The sequence below is a fragment of the Mastomys coucha genome, unplaced genomic scaffold (assembly GCF_008632895.1).
Source record: "Mastomys coucha isolate ucsf_1 unplaced genomic scaffold, UCSF_Mcou_1 pScaffold19, whole genome shotgun sequence".
In the NCBI taxonomy this organism is placed as follows: domain Eukaryota; kingdom Metazoa; phylum Chordata; class Mammalia; order Rodentia; family Muridae; genus Mastomys; species Mastomys coucha.
The window spans coordinates 22,048,975-22,066,499 of NW_022196901.1; the positions used below are offsets into that span (position 1 = coordinate 22,048,975).

Consider the following 17,525-nt stretch of genomic DNA (forward strand, 5'->3'; position numbering starts at 1 on the left):
GGGGAAACTGGGAATGGAGAAATTTACATGTAAATAAAGAAAATATCTAAAAGAAAAAAAATAAAGTACATTATTTAATAGTAAAAAAAAAAGACTTGCTCTCATCATCTTGTGGTCATTTGCTCTCCAAATATGTAAATGCACTGATCACAAGGCCATTTTTCTGCCCAAGATGGATGCATCATTGATTTTATAATTTGCTGTAACCTTCCACTTATAGTAAATCGTCTGTGATCCATAAAAGAAATTTATGTCCAAACATTTCACAGAGAATAAATATTAGGAAGAAAATACATCCAGACAACAGAACAGAGGCATGTAATAGGAGATCTGCACTCAGGCTTGTGTTCTTGACTTTCTTCTAATCGTTGTTATCGTTGCCCTGTGAACATGTTGCACATTAAGGCACTGATTCTACATTTGGCCTGGTATTTACCACACTGCAGCATAGGCAAAGCTCCCACCCCTTCAGCACATTTCTTTTTGATGTCAGTAAACAAAGTGAATCATTAACTGATGCCCCACTTCCAGAAGTTACTGAGGATGGCTTAAGATATCCCCCTACTGAGATTTGGGTGGAGAAGAAGGAGGAGGGTATTTGTAAGGCTGGCATTGTCTGAGGACACTTCTAGGGCTTCAGCTTCTGATGCTTCACCTGGTCACCATATCCAGCCACATCCAATACCAAATATATGTCCCCTGCTTGGGAAAATGACTCCCTCTTCCTTGTCCTCATTAATTAATTTGCTGGGCTACAGCGCTGGCTTGGGTACAGGTGAGAGGGGCTTGACAGTTTGAGGGTTGATATACTCTCAGCCAGCAATGTGAAATCATGTTACTTGAAGCAGTCAAACTAAGAATTTTCTAAATATATGTGAGAAGGGTGAGTGGAGCCCAGACAACCCAACCCCCCTAGAGACTCTGCTAGGGAAAGTAGCATTAACTGTCAACCTGGCATAGCCTATACTCACCGGAGAAGTCTCAAAAGACTGATTGTCAATGTAAGATTGGCTCAAAGGCAGGTTTATGAGAAAGTGTCTCAGTAGTTACCTGGTATAGAAGGGTTCAGTCTACTGTGGGGAACTCCATTCCCTAGGCAAGTAGTCCTGAACTGTCTAAGAAAGCCAGCTGAGCATGAACCTGAGCAGGCCCCAAGCAGTGGCCCTCCATAGTATTGCTTCAAGTTCTTGCTTGATTTCCCGCCCTAACTTTCCTCAATGGTACACAATGACCTGGAAGTATAAGTCAAATAAACTCTTTCTTTCCTTAAATTGCATTTAGTCAGAGAGTTTTATCACAGCAACAGAAAGCAAACTAGAACAAGCATGATAAAGTACAGTAGAGAGAGGTCAGGGGATTCTTCAGAGCACTGCCTGCTGGTCCCAGGAAGTACCTCTGTCTCTCTTCTTTCCCTGCAATGAATTGCCAGTCTTCCAAAGTTGGGCTAGTTAACCTAAAGAAAGTCTGATTAATCAATGGGGATTTTATAGAGGATAGGACTTCATTCTCTGTCTCTGTCTCTGTCTCTGTCTCTCTCTCTCTCTCACACACACACATACACACACATATACACACATACACCCACACACATACACACACACACACACACACACACACACACACACACACACACACACACACAGGTCTCCCTAAATTGGTGGTTTACTTGAAGTGTCTTAGAATTGTTGCCTTGAATCCAGCCTCCACTGGTACTTCATAGCTACTCACACTTACAGCTAGCAAAGCCAAGCTACACAAAGTACCTATGAGACACACAGCAAAAGTGCTTTGGAGGGGGGAACCTGGGTGGGAAGGGTTGCAGGCTGGATTGTGTTTGCCCTGCAGCAACACAAGCTATCTCACTGGCAGTCCCGAGAGCTGCTGACATATGAATATCTTCTGCAAACATTTAAAACTGTTACTCGCTTAATCTTGGGTCTTTTTCTCTTTGGGGAGCCAGAGTCCTGTAGTCTCTGCGTGCTTCTAAAAAATACCTGATATGGGGGTTGAAAGATGGGTTAGTATAAGGGAGAGGGTTGAATGCACTTTCTACTTTCCTGGTGAGAGAGCCATCTGGTTGACCCCTCTGCTCAGCAACAGCTAAAACCACCCACTGTCCTATTATGACCAGCAAGCTCTACCCCTGCCATCAGTGCAGTTCCTGCTGTACTGCTGCCACCTGCCACCTTCTGTGTCATAGCTCCAGATACTCTGTCTTCTGTTGCAGAGATGCCTTTCTCTCTCTACTGGGAGTTCATCTCCTCTCGTCTCTGTTGGGTATTGCACCTGCCATCCCTTTAACTACGTGAAGCAAGCATGTTATATGTGTGTATCTGAAACATTCATAACACTCTGCAGATTAACAAATGCTGGATTCAGAAGGCTGTAACCTTCCCTATCTTCCCAGCAAAGGCTAAAACCCCTTCTTGCCCAGTTGGAACTGATGATGTAATGGGACAGTCTTCCCTTTCCTCGTACACTTCTAAGTTCATTCGTTGTACATGAGATGTTACTGCTCTATCATTTAGCAGTATGGTGATAAACAGTAAAGCAGTAGCCAGTATCCTGCCATTCTCTTAAGTTACAGCCATGACTTGATATCATATTGTAGGTATGTCAGGGCCACGAAAGGCATATGGCTAATCAACTGTTGTCTGTTGTATTGATTTTTTAACCATTTTATACTTTCTAATGAACATGCCATTGTGAATGGAGATGTATTTATGTGTTGTTATCTACTTTAGAGACAATCTCTATCCTACTATATCTTGGCTTGGTTTAACATAAACTGAAATGACAAGCACTATACAATATTCTCAGATCAAAGCATGTATAGCTACAGTACAGTCCTATGTCCTTTGTTTCTGTATAGATTTTTCTATAGAGTTAATGAAAGTTACTATTTAATGATTATATGTAGTACTTGTTATTAGATATTAATGATGCCCCACTTGTTACTCAGGGAATCCTGGTGAGGACCATAAATGATATGGCAACTCTAACCTTAAGGAAATTACAAGTTTAGTCTCATTAGATTTGTTCATATGTTAACATCCTCTAGTAATATCTCCAGATATCCCTCCAACCCTCTACCCTTGCTATAGCATACATGCTGTTCCATGGAAGATGCTGAGAGAATAGGATAGGTGAGCAAGCCAGGGAAGCAAGACTCGAGGAGTGTTAAAGTTTGCTCAACAGAGCTGAAGAAGAAATATCAGATTCCCTCTAAGTGGCATAATAGAAGTTGGTGTTCAGTGTGTGCTTACGGAATATTCATGCAGGGTGGCTACTGGTCAGAGCGAATAGTGTGGACATAAAGAAATGGAGAAGACTTGGGCTTAACAGTGTTCATCACACTTGACTTGATCCCATGGAGATTCCATGGGGCTTTGATGAAGTGAGTCTCAAGATTACCTGAGTGATGAGTTCAGGAGGGTATCTTATGAGGGGGGTACTCTAAGCTTGGCACAATGTCAGCTTCATTGTAGACACAGTCTTCCTGATATGAGGAGAGACAGAGCAGGTTCTCAGGGCACTATAAGAGGAAGGACTGAAGAGGAGCTCGCTCTTGGTAGTCTTAAACTTGGAAGAGTTTTCTGCCATGACCCTTTGTCCTGAATGAAGTGCCAGCTGTTGACTTATTTGTTCATTCCACCTTGTGGCACTTACTGGGTCCTCTCTCCCTGTGGTTGTTTCAGGAGCTGGTGGGGAGTAATCCTCCACAGAGAAACTGGAAAGGAATCGCCATTGCACTGCTCGTCATCCTTGTCATCTGCTCCCTGATTGTCACCTCAGTCATCCTGCTGACCCCAGGTATGGATGCTTCTCAGAACCAATCACTAACATATTAAAGTGAGCAGTTTTACTACAGGATAGTTTCTAAGTAGCTATTTATTGTACAGTTTATTCTTACCAGGTTCTGATTTTCATGATACTATTAAAGGAGATAGTATGTTTTCAATGAAAACAAATCTGTCTTATATGTTTTATATTATTGTATAGTGTTTGACTAGATTGAAATAACATAGACCAAAATTTACTGATGCTTATTCATCTTGAAATTAAAGTTAGTGGCACTGGAAACAATTTAATATATCCCATGGTATTCCTAGGTGTTATAGCAAGGATGAATTAATAAAATGTTCAAGCAACATTTTCTGTGCACCAAAAGCAAATTACTTATTAGGTGACACTGGCAGAGTTAAATACTGATGGGGCCAGAGGCAAAATTCTCTCATGTATGAAAAACATACCAGAATCTACAGCAGAGCCCAGTGAGTTCATCTGCATTGCCTGTGGGTGGCCGAGGCAGAAATGGACCATGAGATGGGCCTCCTGGAGTGGTGGGAGATAAACCATGTGAAAGGTGTCACAGGACAACAAAGGGGCCAGGAAATTCAGTAAGCACGGCTTGCCCCATTCTCACCATCCTTTTGGATGGTCATGAGCAGGAGCAAATCAGGAACACTGCAGACTTCTGTAAGCTGACTGCACACCTATTAGACTTCAAAGTAGAAAAGTAAGCAGATAGCACAGTGCAGGGAAAAATCAGTACATAATGCAGGTAAGAGGTTACACTATTAGACTATGATGGAGGTGAAGTAGAATTGATATCTTTATTAACAGGCAGTAGGCACTACCCTGGAAAAATAAGAACTGCAGACCAGTATTCCTTGTAAGGAGAGATGCACAAAAAGCTAGTAGTGAACTGAATGCTGTAACATAAAGGTGTTATGGAGACTGGACAAACAGCTCTGCTGTTAAGCGCACATATGATCCAAGTTTAGATCTCAGCACTCACATTAGGTGACACACAATGACTTGTAACTTCAGCTACTAGGGCTCTGATGCCTTCTTCTGGCCTCTAAGGGCATTTATGAGCCCATACACACAGGGACACAAACACGTAAAAGTAAATAAAGAAATCAATATATAAATTATAGATAGATAGATAGATAGATAGATAGATAGATAGATAGATAGATAGATGATAGATAATAAAATCTTTATGATATATTACACACCATGGCCAAGTGGGATTTATCCTAATTCAGTAATATTAAATCAACATACAGAAGTCACTGAGATACAACTGTATTAACAGAATAACACACAAACCCACAGATCACATAGATACCCAAAATGCATCAGTGCCACCAACTGTGAGCAGAGGTCAGAGGCCACTGTGTGGGAGAGCTGTTCTGTGTTCCTGTGTCCCAATGAACGAATAGGTCATCAAACTTAAGAATAGGTACCTTTCCCAGACAATATATCTCATAAGCCCTCACTGACTTGGTTGTATCTTTTTTATAAATTTGATTTTATTTTTAATTATAATTTAATTTTATTTTTATTGTCCTTGTGATTCTGTGTGTACATTTGGGCTTGTATGTGTAGGTGACTTCAGAGGCTAGAATAAGTGCTGGGAACCAAAGTGCAGGCTTCTGAGAGAGTAGCACAGATGCTAAACCAGTGATCAAATGCTCCATGCCCTATGATAGGATCAGTTAATACATGAAAAGCTTTAATTCCTCTTTTGTTATTAATATGTTAGGGGTCATAGCTAAGGAAGTGTTTTTCTTCTAAGGTCACAAAAGTTTATTCCTGTTGTCCTAAGAGTTTTAACAGTTTTAATTTTTGTATTTAGATCCTTTGTGTAGTGGTATAAAGTAAGAAACTGTCTTCCTTCCCTGGTGTGTGTGCATACAGCTATATCAGCTTTGTTCATTGAATATTCCATCCCCATGGTGTAGTGATAGCCTTTTTACGACTGTGTGGACTTAGTTCAGAACTCTCTGTTTTAATATACTGGTCTGCATGTCTGCAGATGTACCCATACCACAGCATATTAAAAATTGTAATTTTATGATCTTTTAAAACTACAAGGTCTATGTCTTCTCAATGATTGTTCTTAATATTATTTTGACTATCTCATATTGTTGTAATAATTCAAAACAGGTGCTATGGTGGTAAAGTTAGTTACTTTTCTGTTGCTATGATAAAACACCATGTCCAAGGCAACTTATAGAAGAATGTTTATTTTGGCTTATGGTTGCAGAGGGTTGGTGCTCATGATGTCAGGGCAGAAGCAGCTGGCATAGTGGGAGAGAGGAATGCTGAGAAGCAAATATCTCTAACCATAGCACAAAGCAAAGAGAGCAAAGAAGAAGTGACAAGAGACTTTTAGATCTCAAAGCCTCCCTCTGAATTCAGGGATCATGGGTTTGTCTTCCCTTTTCCTTGAGCCAAGCTATGATTGCTTAAAAACAAAATTATACCCTTCCAGTTTGGGGGTTGTGTTATACTTCCTTGGGATTTAAAATGGGATGATGGTTTTCAGAGATTCACCTGCCTGAAGTTCACCTCCCCCTGAACCAAGGGGTCCTTGTGAGCATTATTCCAGAGTAGAATGTGGTGGCTGGAGATGGCTAGTAGCAACAGGGCCATGGTACATGGGGTAATGAATATCCCCAGACTTGGAAAACGGCTCTTGGAACCTTCTTATCAGCTAACTCTGATGGAACTTTCAATCACTTCTATTCCATAGAAACACCTCCTGGGATCCCTCTCTACCCCTACTAGATAACACAATCATTGCAAAGATTCTGTCCAGTGATGACACCAGCCATCAGGGCAGGATGCTGTAGAAGGCAGCTGGTGCCTCCAGTGAGTTTCTGGATCCCAGAGAGGCTTTGAAAGGGGCAGATTCCTTTGCTCTTCTGTTGGAATAAGCATATGGCTGAGCCTTATCTACCCATTGTTTCTGGAGGCATCCATGGGTGGCTTGTGTTTTTATAAGTTGTGCTGTTGGGGAGCTATGTGTCCTGGGCTTGAAAGGACTACAGAGGCTAGATGCTTACCCCATGAGCTGTGCTACAGGACCCTCTTGGCTTGGCTTTTCTGTGTTTCCTTTCCTGTAGCAAAGTAGAAGCTTTTGTTTTTGACAATCAAATTGAGCCAGGTGTTCTACCTGTACTGTTCTGGAGTGTGCCCAGATCCCCTCAGATGCAGAATGTCCTCCCAAACACCACAATGCTAATTTTCCCCTCCTTCCAACATTAACAATCCCATCAGGAGTTGCAACTGCTGTGCTAAGCACTGAGCAAATGTAGAAAACTTTTGCTTTGTAGTTATATGTGTTCTCATTTGAGCTAAAAGCAAGAAATGAAGGTTGTCCCAAGGATTGCATCAGTTAGCAAAAACAAACCCAGAGAGAATGGTGAGGCTGAGCCCAGGCACAGTAGAGAAGAAGGTTACAGTGCAAAGTCTTCATAAGTGTGGCCATATATTAAGGACATATGGATACAGTCTTGGGCACAGCCTTATGGTGTTGCCTGCCCATGCCCCACCCCAGTAATGCCTTAATCTTGATAAAGGAAACTTCTAAAGTGAATGTTCTGTGTTCTGGAAATTCAGAGTCTAGAGCATGCTCGTGTCCACAGTCAGTTCTAGATGCATTTGCTTTGTGACCATTTCCTAGTCCTCACAACTCAGTTCCAACTTGGCAAGCAGGATCTGGTAGGAGGGTGTGCTCTGGGTCTTTGAGTTTCTGGAAGTTTCTCTCGATGATTCTCACAGACAAGATACCTTGTTCTGTGGTTCAGGCTGATAATTTCCAATTACTCACTATCTATGTATCTCTGAAGGGTGTTGAAGGGAACATGGCCTTTCTGGTTGTCACATATTTCTCCCTTGCTAGGCCATGTTCTTTTCCAAATTTCTCTTCTGAATAATAGACTCAAAGTTACCTTTTTAGTTTTCAGATATTAACTACAGTAACTGTTCTTCTATAATATGTCACACATGCCTGGTGTGTGCCATTCTGAGCAGCTGCATTTTTGCATTCTGATGAAACTGACTATAATGAACTGTACTATAAGGGGGCTGTAGGCCTGAAGGAATTTTAGTTGCATTAGAATGTTCCAGACTTTGCCTTAAATGGAATTCTGACCAGAGCTGGGCAGTAAAAAGCATTAAATACACTAAATACTTCAGAGACATATTAAGGAGAAAGCCACTGACTTTGAGGATTGCACTGAATGAAGACTGGCTTTATGACCAGGCTATGCTCAAGTTTCCATGAAATCAACTAGTATTTGTTAGCATAAAAATTGCTTATGTGAGAATGTCACCACAATTTTATTTAAATGCAGTGCCTGTGACAACTGTCTTGGCTGAGAAATTACATTCTGAACTTTACCACTGAGAAAAGATGAATCCACTGGAGATAAGAGGAAGCCCACGTGGCCACTGGGAACCATCACTAACAAGCGTGTCACTCAGTGATAGCTTGGCTTGGAAAATAAGGAGGGCATAGTAAATGGACAGGTGTAAAGGCCAATGAAGAGAGCCTGTGGTAACAGGGAGATAAAGACATGGAACCAGGCCTGAGTTCTGAGGTTGGATGCTGATTCCTTCCACTGTCTCTACAAAGGTGCCCATCACAACCATTTCTAGAAGCCGTCCCTAGGGAGGAAAGAAAAGGGCCGACAGAAACACACCCTGGGTATTTCTCAATGTCTGTGGACTATAAGGGTCTGACCCCAGACTTAGATAGTATACATAGATAAAGATCATTTATTCTGTAGATACATCTAGCATGTTGGGGTAAACCATTCTTCAAAATGGCGATCCTAGACAAAGACACATAGGCCTTCTTCTAGGGAACCAGGGAGAACTCTCTAGAAGGATTAGTTAATCTCTAATGTGATTGGCAGGGGCCAAAGTGGTGATATTAGTATAATTTTGATTGGCTACTATGTTAGTTTTTCTATATTTAGAGAGTGAGTTAAGTAATCTAAAATTTCACTGGTAGGTGTTGGTGAGGTCACAGGGGTCGGCTTCTGACTGGCTTGTGCCAGGTGATCAGTGGTTTGCATTCCTAAGTCATGAACATTTAACTGTAGGATGAGATAAGACTGCCCAGTACAGATGACCCATCCTGGGATAAGATGTTTTCCCATTCTTGTGGCTATCTCCAGGCTCTTCTTTTGGAGAGGGTTTTATGATCTTGTTCTGGATGTTATGGTCTGTTCCTGGAGGTGACATCTTATGGCATAGTTTCTGGGAGTTATAGTCTGTTCCTGGAGGTGATGTCTATGGCCTTCTTTTCTAAATTAGGCCTGGTCCTTAAATGGAGAAAATTGGGTTTTATGTTGTCCTTTCAGGACCATCTACTAAGCTGGACTAACAGGTAGTTCTTCAGTAACAGGTTACTGAAGGGGAGGACCAGAGGATCAAAAAGTAGCATAGATAGTAGAGTTTGGAATTGGGAGGTCTTTCACAAGCTACACCTTATGCCAAACAAGTTTATTAAGATGCTGTACTTACAGCATCTTATATACAGATTTCAGGGGAAATAGAATGAGTCAAGAGTATCACAGAATGGGACAGTCAGCAGAGGCTAATCAAACAATGTTATGCAATGGGAACAAAAGGCATCCATCCCAAGTGCATCAGATAGGACACTCAGCAGCCTCGACACACATAACCACAGCCCTTCAGTGGAAAATAATTGGTTTTCCAGGATCCAGTGATGTAGCTCTCCCAACACCCCAGCCCTTGGGCACTACTTGCTCTGCCAACCATATTCCTGATTTTACAAAAGGAACTGTATTCCTTCTCCATACATTGAGGCCTCAGGGAAAGCCTTTAATTACCTTGGCCCCATAACAATCTGCCATCATGGAGATCCAATAACAAAAATATGTATGTGTGCAGTACCAGAATGGGTATAGCCTTGTCTGATTTGAAGGTGTCTGTATTGCTCTACAAGGCAAGTCTTTGTCTGCTTTGGTGACTCTGGTCAGCCACAGCCAGCTTGTGTCTACCAATGCCTACAGCTATCTTCAACTCATTGACTGAGGGGCTAGAGCATCCTCTCATGTTATGTGACCACACAGGGAACTGAGGAGGGACACTCACTTTCCCCATCACTGAAGAAATGTCCCTAGGGCTAGACTGGAGGCAGATCATTTGATTAACCTGTTTCTCCTAGAAATTATGGCTATGACGATTGCTGGGAATATGGGTCTATGGAATGAGAAGAGAAGAGGAAGGATCCAGGGGAGGTTGTTCTCCATGTTGACCATACAAGGGTAAACCCTAGATTTGAACTATCCAAGGACTGTGATCTGTGAACCTTGAATCTAAATGGTGCATTCAAATTATTCTTGCAGTTGAAGCAAACCTGGAGGAGTTCCAATGGAAGGAGTGGCTTAAGTAGCCACTAGCCTTATTGTGATTTGCAGACCTGGAGGAGTTCCAATGGAAGGAGTGGCTTAAGTAGCCACTAGCCTTATTGTGATTTGCAGACTCAGACTGACTGAGCAGTGGGTTGTTGGGAGTATCTTTGACTTTCTCTTTTGACTTCTTCTCATTAACTCTAGAAAGATTGTCTGAGTAGAGCTTGCTTGTTTATGGAACCCTTGCACTAAAGGCCTATTTTCCCTAAAGATGACAATACACTCTTGTTATTCATGTGTACATTAAGGCTATGAGATAAGGCAAATACAATGTGAGTTTATTTGTAAAGGCTTTTCAGGTCTTGCTCCATTATACTCCAATGTTAAAGACACATAACCCTGAAGAGGTAAATCTAACTATGATGTTCCCTGCTTTCTCTGGAGCCTGTCACCAAGAAAGCATATTGGAAAATTATAAACTAATGTGACACACATCCAGGACAGTGCTCTCCAAGGCACTGGCTAATATACTGGGTGGTAGTTTAGTGAGCAGTCACCAAGGCAAGTATTCACAAGTCTAAGTTCAGAATCAGAGAACTGAAGAGAAATGGGCCACAGTGAGCCAGGCAGGTGAGGAACCAGAGAAGGCTCAGGCTGAAATGAACACTGCATTTTTTAGAAGTGAAGCCATTGCCTTAAACCCCACTTTACCCATCAGCTGTAGCTTCTGTGTTTGAACTCTCTCATATCGTGGGTTCACATCCATGAGCCTCTCTAAAGGAAACCTATAAAAATCACCAGGTTTGTTAACTCATCATATATAGATGAGTTCTTTTTCCTTAAATATGTTTATTTTATGTGGATGTGTATGTGCCTGAGTGCATGTATATACACCATGTGCATGTAGAACCTGCAGAAATAGGGAGAGGGCATCAGATTCCCCTGGAGATGAAGTTACAGGTGATTGTGAGCCACCTTGTAGTGGGAATCAAACCTGGGTCTTCCGTAAGAACACCAAGTACTCTTAGCTTCTAAGCAATGTCTGCAGACCACATGCCCACTTTCTCATATCCTTCTCAATTCAGTAGATTACTATACATGCAGAGGGACTCCTAAAGTCATAGCTAGTTGCAAATTGAAGACCTGAAAGGGTACATGTGGTAAGCTAGAAAGTGTCTTCACAAAGATCTTCACATTCAAACCTCTCAAAATATGGTTATCCTGGCGTAGCCCACAGACTCCAAGCATGTGGACAAACAGAGTTGACAGAGACAGAAAAGGAGATATCCATGTTCTCAGGAGGCAAGGGTAGGCATGATGCTTCATTGGGTCCAGAATCTCTGGTAGGAAGCTGAATACCAGAGCAGATGTTTCTTTAGAGCTCTAAGGCTGCAACCCTGTTGGCTAATGTGGACCAGTGAGCCTTTGCCCCAATATTGTGAGAAAATAGTGTTCTTCCCCTCCCACCACCAGCAGCAACACTTAGCTTTGGTGCTTTGGTATGCTCACAGGAGAATGCCTATTTCAAGGTGACATGGATGTCCATGCCTACTTTGCAAGCTTGGGAGAAGACATAGGTAGAAAGAACTGTGCAGTCAAGCTGAGAGATGAACCCAACTGCACATGCCTCCCCTCCCATTCTTCCCATAACTGCCAACAAAATAAAGCCCCTGGCTCTTTCCTTGGCCTTCAGAGCACTCCTTTTGTCTAGGATGTTTGGTTCTTGTTCATCTTTGCCATTGAGAAAAGAATAGAAATGTGTTCAACTTAATGTGATATTTTTCCAAATTTGAGAGGAAAAGGCAAGTGTCTCCAGCACTGACTTTTCATTTTTGTTTCTCCTGATATGTACTCAATAGACATTAGTTTCATGAACAATCTGAATTAAGTTAACAGATATAGCAATTAGAGAACAATCAACAGAGCCACCAAAATTCTGAATTAAAATGCACTTTACCTAGAACAGATGATGCCTTGTAGAGCCAAGGGTCCTTTTAAGGTACATGTGGAACACAGTGTATGGCACAGGGGTCTGGAGCTAGTGAGTCTACCCTTGCTACTCCTGCTGAGGAGCTGACCACCCACCCTTCTCTTTTGAGAGCCCTATATACCTAGGTCATGCTGCTGCATGTGCTATCCTTAGGAAGATTTAGTTGGCTCACTTGGTGTTAGATCAATTAGACACATGTTGGCTGAGGTCTTACATTTAGGTGAGAATACAAACTATAACCACATACCTGTAGTATTTCCTTCTCTCATTGCTGCTATAGAACACATGACAAAAGCAAGTTGAGAAAGATGTGGTTGGGGAAGCATGGGACAGAAGCATGAAGCAGCTGGTCAGGGATCAGAGAGAGATGGACACTAGTACTCACATTCTCTTTTATAGTTAGCTCTGGACCACAGCCCCTGGTACTGCCACCCACATTAAGGATGAACCTAGCCCAATCTAGAAACTCCCAGACATTCCCAGAGGCTTGTTTCCATGGTGATTCTAAATGCTATCAGTATGACAATCAAGAGTAACCATCACATGACTTTACTAACACTCACTGTTGCCAATAATATATGTAAGAAAATCAGTAGAAAAGTAAGGAATTAACAAAAATCACCATAATAATCCATTTCTCCTATTGTTAAATCCATCTCCCAGATTTTATGTTTTTCTCTGATTCTAGCTTCAGGCTTCTCTCATGCCATACTTCATGTTATGTTTACTGCCCAGTGCTCACAGACCGCCATCATGAAAATCAGTTACCCCATCTGCACTGCTTTTCTTTTCTTTGCTCAATGACATTAATTAAGGTCCTTAATCTGCATATTTCATAACAATATGTGAACCTGGTTTTATACATACATTCTGTGTCCATCCATCTTCAACTATCCTTTGCCTCTTGGGAAGTTTTTGTGTCTGTAAGTCCACTCCAGCATAGGCACATATGCTACAGCATTTTCTCTGTCCAATCACATTAGTGCAGTGACAAGCCTGTGATTGGACAGGAATAGAGAGGTGGAGCTAGAGTTGGAGGAGAAGAAGGGTCAGGAGCAGGAGGAAGTCATCATCATGGAGACAGACGATGAGGACAAGCAAAGGATTTTATAAAATAGATTAATTGGGTTAGAATATTGTCTTTATTATTTGGTTCTGAAATTATTTTATTGGCATCTTGTAAATTGTGATTTTATTATTATATAAATCTGATTGGATATTAAGGCCTTAAGAGTCATGCTTTACTTACTGGGCCTTAGGTACTATTTAGATGAATGATTGTGGGGTGTGTAAAGAGTTGCATGTGAGTGAGATGTTTTTAATAGCTGGGAGAGAATAATAAGTGCCTGCTGGGACATGGTGATGCTGGTCAATACCGGCTCAAGAATGTGGCCTGGTGGGAAATGGAGTTTGCGGGGTGGATTCATTTTTTTAAATATTCCCACTACACAATACTCCACCATGAGTACTGTCTTAGTTAGGGTTTTATTGCTATGAACAGACATCATGACAAAGGCAACTCTTATAAGGACAATATTTAACTGGAGCTGGCTTACATATTCAGATGTTCAGTCCATTATCATCAAGGTAGGAATATGGCAGCATCCAGGCAGGGATGGTTCATGAAGAGCTGAGAGTTCTACATCTTGTTCCAAAAGCACAAAGAGGAAAATTGACTTCCAGGCAGCTAGGACAAAGGTTGTAAAGCTCATGCCCACAGTGACACACCTCCTCTAACAAGGCCACACCTCCTGTAACAGTGCCACTCCCTGGACCAAGCATCTACAAACCATCATAGGCACATACTCCAGCATGGGCTCATATTCTACCATGGGCATATACTTCACCATGGGCACACACTCCATTACCTAAGCCCTGTTTCCTAGGCTTTCTTTGAGTGATAGATATAGTTCAAATCTCTTTATCAAAGTCTCCAACGGTGTGGTAATAGGATTGCTTATTAAGCAGGCAATATTAATAACACACCAAATGAATTCATACTCTCATGTTTCCCTTGAAGACTCTGGAAGTATGGGTGTAGCCATAAAGAAGAGAGCTATACCATGTCACTAAACAATTTGCTGTCAAGCACTCAAGTCTAATACAGACTTATTTCCTCAGATACACCAAGAGCTACAATTAAGTTCTTGTTTCTTGGACCCTGGATCCTTAAGCAACCCATTTTCTTTGTAGTTCTGTTGGGTTCTTTCAACCAGACCAGAAGAGTTGGCAGTGCTTACAAGGGATATGTTAAGTATAAAAGCAATCTGGGAAGAGTATACCATCCAGCATCTACCTTTAAATGTACTTTTGTGTGCTGGGGATAGCTATAGTCTTATTGATTGGGTCATTCTATTGCAACAAAATGTACCAACTCATGGCTAATGGGTAATAGAATTTTATTTTCTGATACTATAGGAAGGTGAGAATCCAATGTCATAGTGCACTGAGGTTCTTTTCTAGTGGAGTGTCATTTTGGCTTGCTGATGGCAACTTTTTGCTGTGTCTTCATAGCATTCTCTCTCTCTCTCTTCCTCTCTCTCTCTCTCTCTCTCTCTCTCTCTCTCTCTCTCTCTCTCTCTCTCTCTCTCTGTGTGTGTGTGTGTATGTGTATGTGTATGTGTTGAGGAAAACATATAAAAAGAAAGCTTTTCCTCTGCCTCTGTCTTCAAATATAGTCACCTCAATGTTTATGGTTCCAACCAATAAATTGTGGATGGTACACAATTCCATGCAAACAATTGCACATTGGTGTCTTTATAGTCTAAGGCACTAATACAGTCTGCCTTCTGACCTTCAAGGACTGACACCCACCCTAATAACAAGGGATAGACACTTTATCCTGTGAGGACTTGATTTTGGGGCCCAGATCCCACATGGAAAGGCTAGATAGTGTGGCATCTGCTTGTAATCCCAGAACTGGGGAGGTAAACACAGGAAGAGCTTGCTGACCAGAGATCCTGGTCCAACCTGTGGAATTCAGGCCAGTGAGAGTCCCTATTTCTATTTTTAAAGGTTGCCTTTTATTTTATTTCAAATTATGCAAGGTGGGCGGTGAATGCTCATCCAAAGGGAGAGTTAGAGATGCTTGTGAGCCGTGTAACGTGGGTGCTGGGAGCCAGACTCGGATTCTTAGCAATAATCTTAACTGCTGAGCTATCTCTCCAGCTCAAAGAGAACCTATTTTATAGAAAAAGGCTTGTCTCCAAATGTATGCAGACAAATGTATACACACACACACACACACACACACACACACACACACACACAGTCACACACACCTACAAATACACCACACACACAAATACACACACGGGGTGGGGGGGAGCAGAGTCATCAGTCCCAATGTTTTCAGTCTGGTTCTCTGAATGATTCTAGATGTCTTGGTCAGACAGTCTGGCTCAAATGACAAGACACAGGTTTTAAGATAGAGAACAATAAAGGAAGCTATCTCAGGGCTGAAGAGATGGCTCAGTGGTTAAGAGTTCTGGCTGCTTTTCCAGAGGACCCAGGTTTAATTCCCAGCACCCACATGGGAATTTACCTGACTGTAACTTCAGTTCCAGGGCGTCTGGCACATAGACACATAGATGCAGGCAACCTGTGAACATAAAACAAAAATAAGTTATATTAAAAAATAAAGATACCTGGCATGGGTATACGTGGACATTTACACTCTGCACACACACAGAGTGAGGATGCTCTACATAGCTGTGTGCTGCAGTATAGACAGGCATGGGAAGAGATGCTTTTTGATGATTTTAAGTATCTGTTAAGGACAGAGAAAGGGCTTTGAACTCACAGAGATGATTTCATGACCGTAAGACTGAATCCAGTAAGCAGAGCCTTGGCCAAAGGAACTGACATGTGGATTTTATTTTATGTTTAAATAAAACCATTTATTCTAATTAGTATGTATTTCAGTAAAGGGAGGAATGAATAGTGAATATATGCACACATTTAGCCTGTGTGTGTGCATTAGTGTATGTGTGTGTGTGTGTGTGTGTGTGAGAGAGAGAGAGAGAGAGAGAGAGAGAGAGAGAGAGAGAAGATGAAAAGTCTTCAGGCTTAGTAGGTACAACTCATTAAAGGACAAATACATATATTTTAAAGTTTCTATTTATTTTAAACATATATAGACATGGACTGAAGGGTCTGAACAGGAGTTGGATACTTTTGATGGATTGAGTTCAGAAGCTATATATGAACAGTAAATGAGAATTTCTTGTTTTATGGTCATGCATAAGAAAATTAAAGGCTTTATATAAGTATTTCAATTAAAATGTACAGTGTGTATAATTCTTTTATGCTGCTAGTTTTCACGGGTGGCTTTAAAGACATGAACTTTTAGGGTAAGTTACTATTTGTGAGACTTCTATAAACTGTGGACATAGCCATAGACAATATACTACAGCAATAGTGAGACTTGTTGAATTGAAGTAAGCAGAAGTAGTGGAGTGGGATGGGAAGCAAAGCTTTCTTCATTCTGAAGAAATTGGTTGGACATCTACAATGTGTGAGGGCCCTGACAATATGAAATTGATGCCCCTCTCTTAAATAAAAAAGGAAGACAATTCAAGCTTACACAGAATAAATGCTCAAAGATAGTGATGGGTTTGATGCTAACTGCTGGTAGAAAAGATGGTGTGGCCATTATGATCCAATCTGAAAGAAACATCTAAGGAAGACTGTCTCTACCCAAAATGGCCAGGAGGGGATGAGACACCTTAGTGTACATGCTTCAAATCTTAGCATGCCCTAGGGTGATGAGAACTATTTCAAGTTTTAGAATCCCTACTAAAGATATTCCTAACCATTATCCTCTCTAACAGCATCAATATCCAAGAAACGTCTTAGAAAAAGGAGTGGGGCTGAGAAACCCACCTAAATACTGATCCTCATCTCTGTATCACTGCAGACCACAAGAAACCTGTTAACCAGTATGGCAAGTTGATTGGAAGAATAATGCACTTGTCTAGGATCAAGCTAAAGGGCTAAGAGAAAGTTACTTTTCAGTGAGCCCTGACTTCCCTTAGAAAGAAATCTCAAGTGTCAAAGCTTCTTTCTACCTCTTTGTCCAAAGCTTGGGAATGACTACTAGTTTAAGAGGGAAGTAGGCATGTAGGCTTCCCCGTGTTGGCCATAGGCATGGGGAAGCTATAGAGGAACACACACTGGTGCATGCCTCAGAAGCAGCAACACGAATTCCATGCACACCTGGAATGGAATGCTACCCTTGAAGGAAGGACCAGGTAAACACCCACAGAACCCAAACACACATAACAGAGGGTGAGAATATCAGTGACTAGGAGAAGCTTGAGGCTGAGGAGGAGCCTCAGAGGGTGAGAATA

The 17,525-nt window shown here is 41.6% G+C and overlaps 1 protein-coding gene across 4 annotated transcripts in view; it reads left to right on the forward strand.

Annotated features, from left to right (window-relative positions):
* Dpp6 (dipeptidyl peptidase like 6) overlaps positions 1–17,525 on the forward strand; it is a 933,905-nt gene that overhangs the window by 569,689 nt on the left and 346,691 nt on the right. For all 4 annotated transcript variants that reach the window (XM_031380237.1, XM_031380239.1, XM_031380236.1 and 1 more), the window contains exon 2: positions 3,699–3,813. In XM_031380237.1, the coding sequence (XP_031236097.1) occupies positions 3,699–3,813 (115 nt within the window). The remainder of the gene's footprint in view (positions 1–3,698; positions 3,814–17,525) is intronic.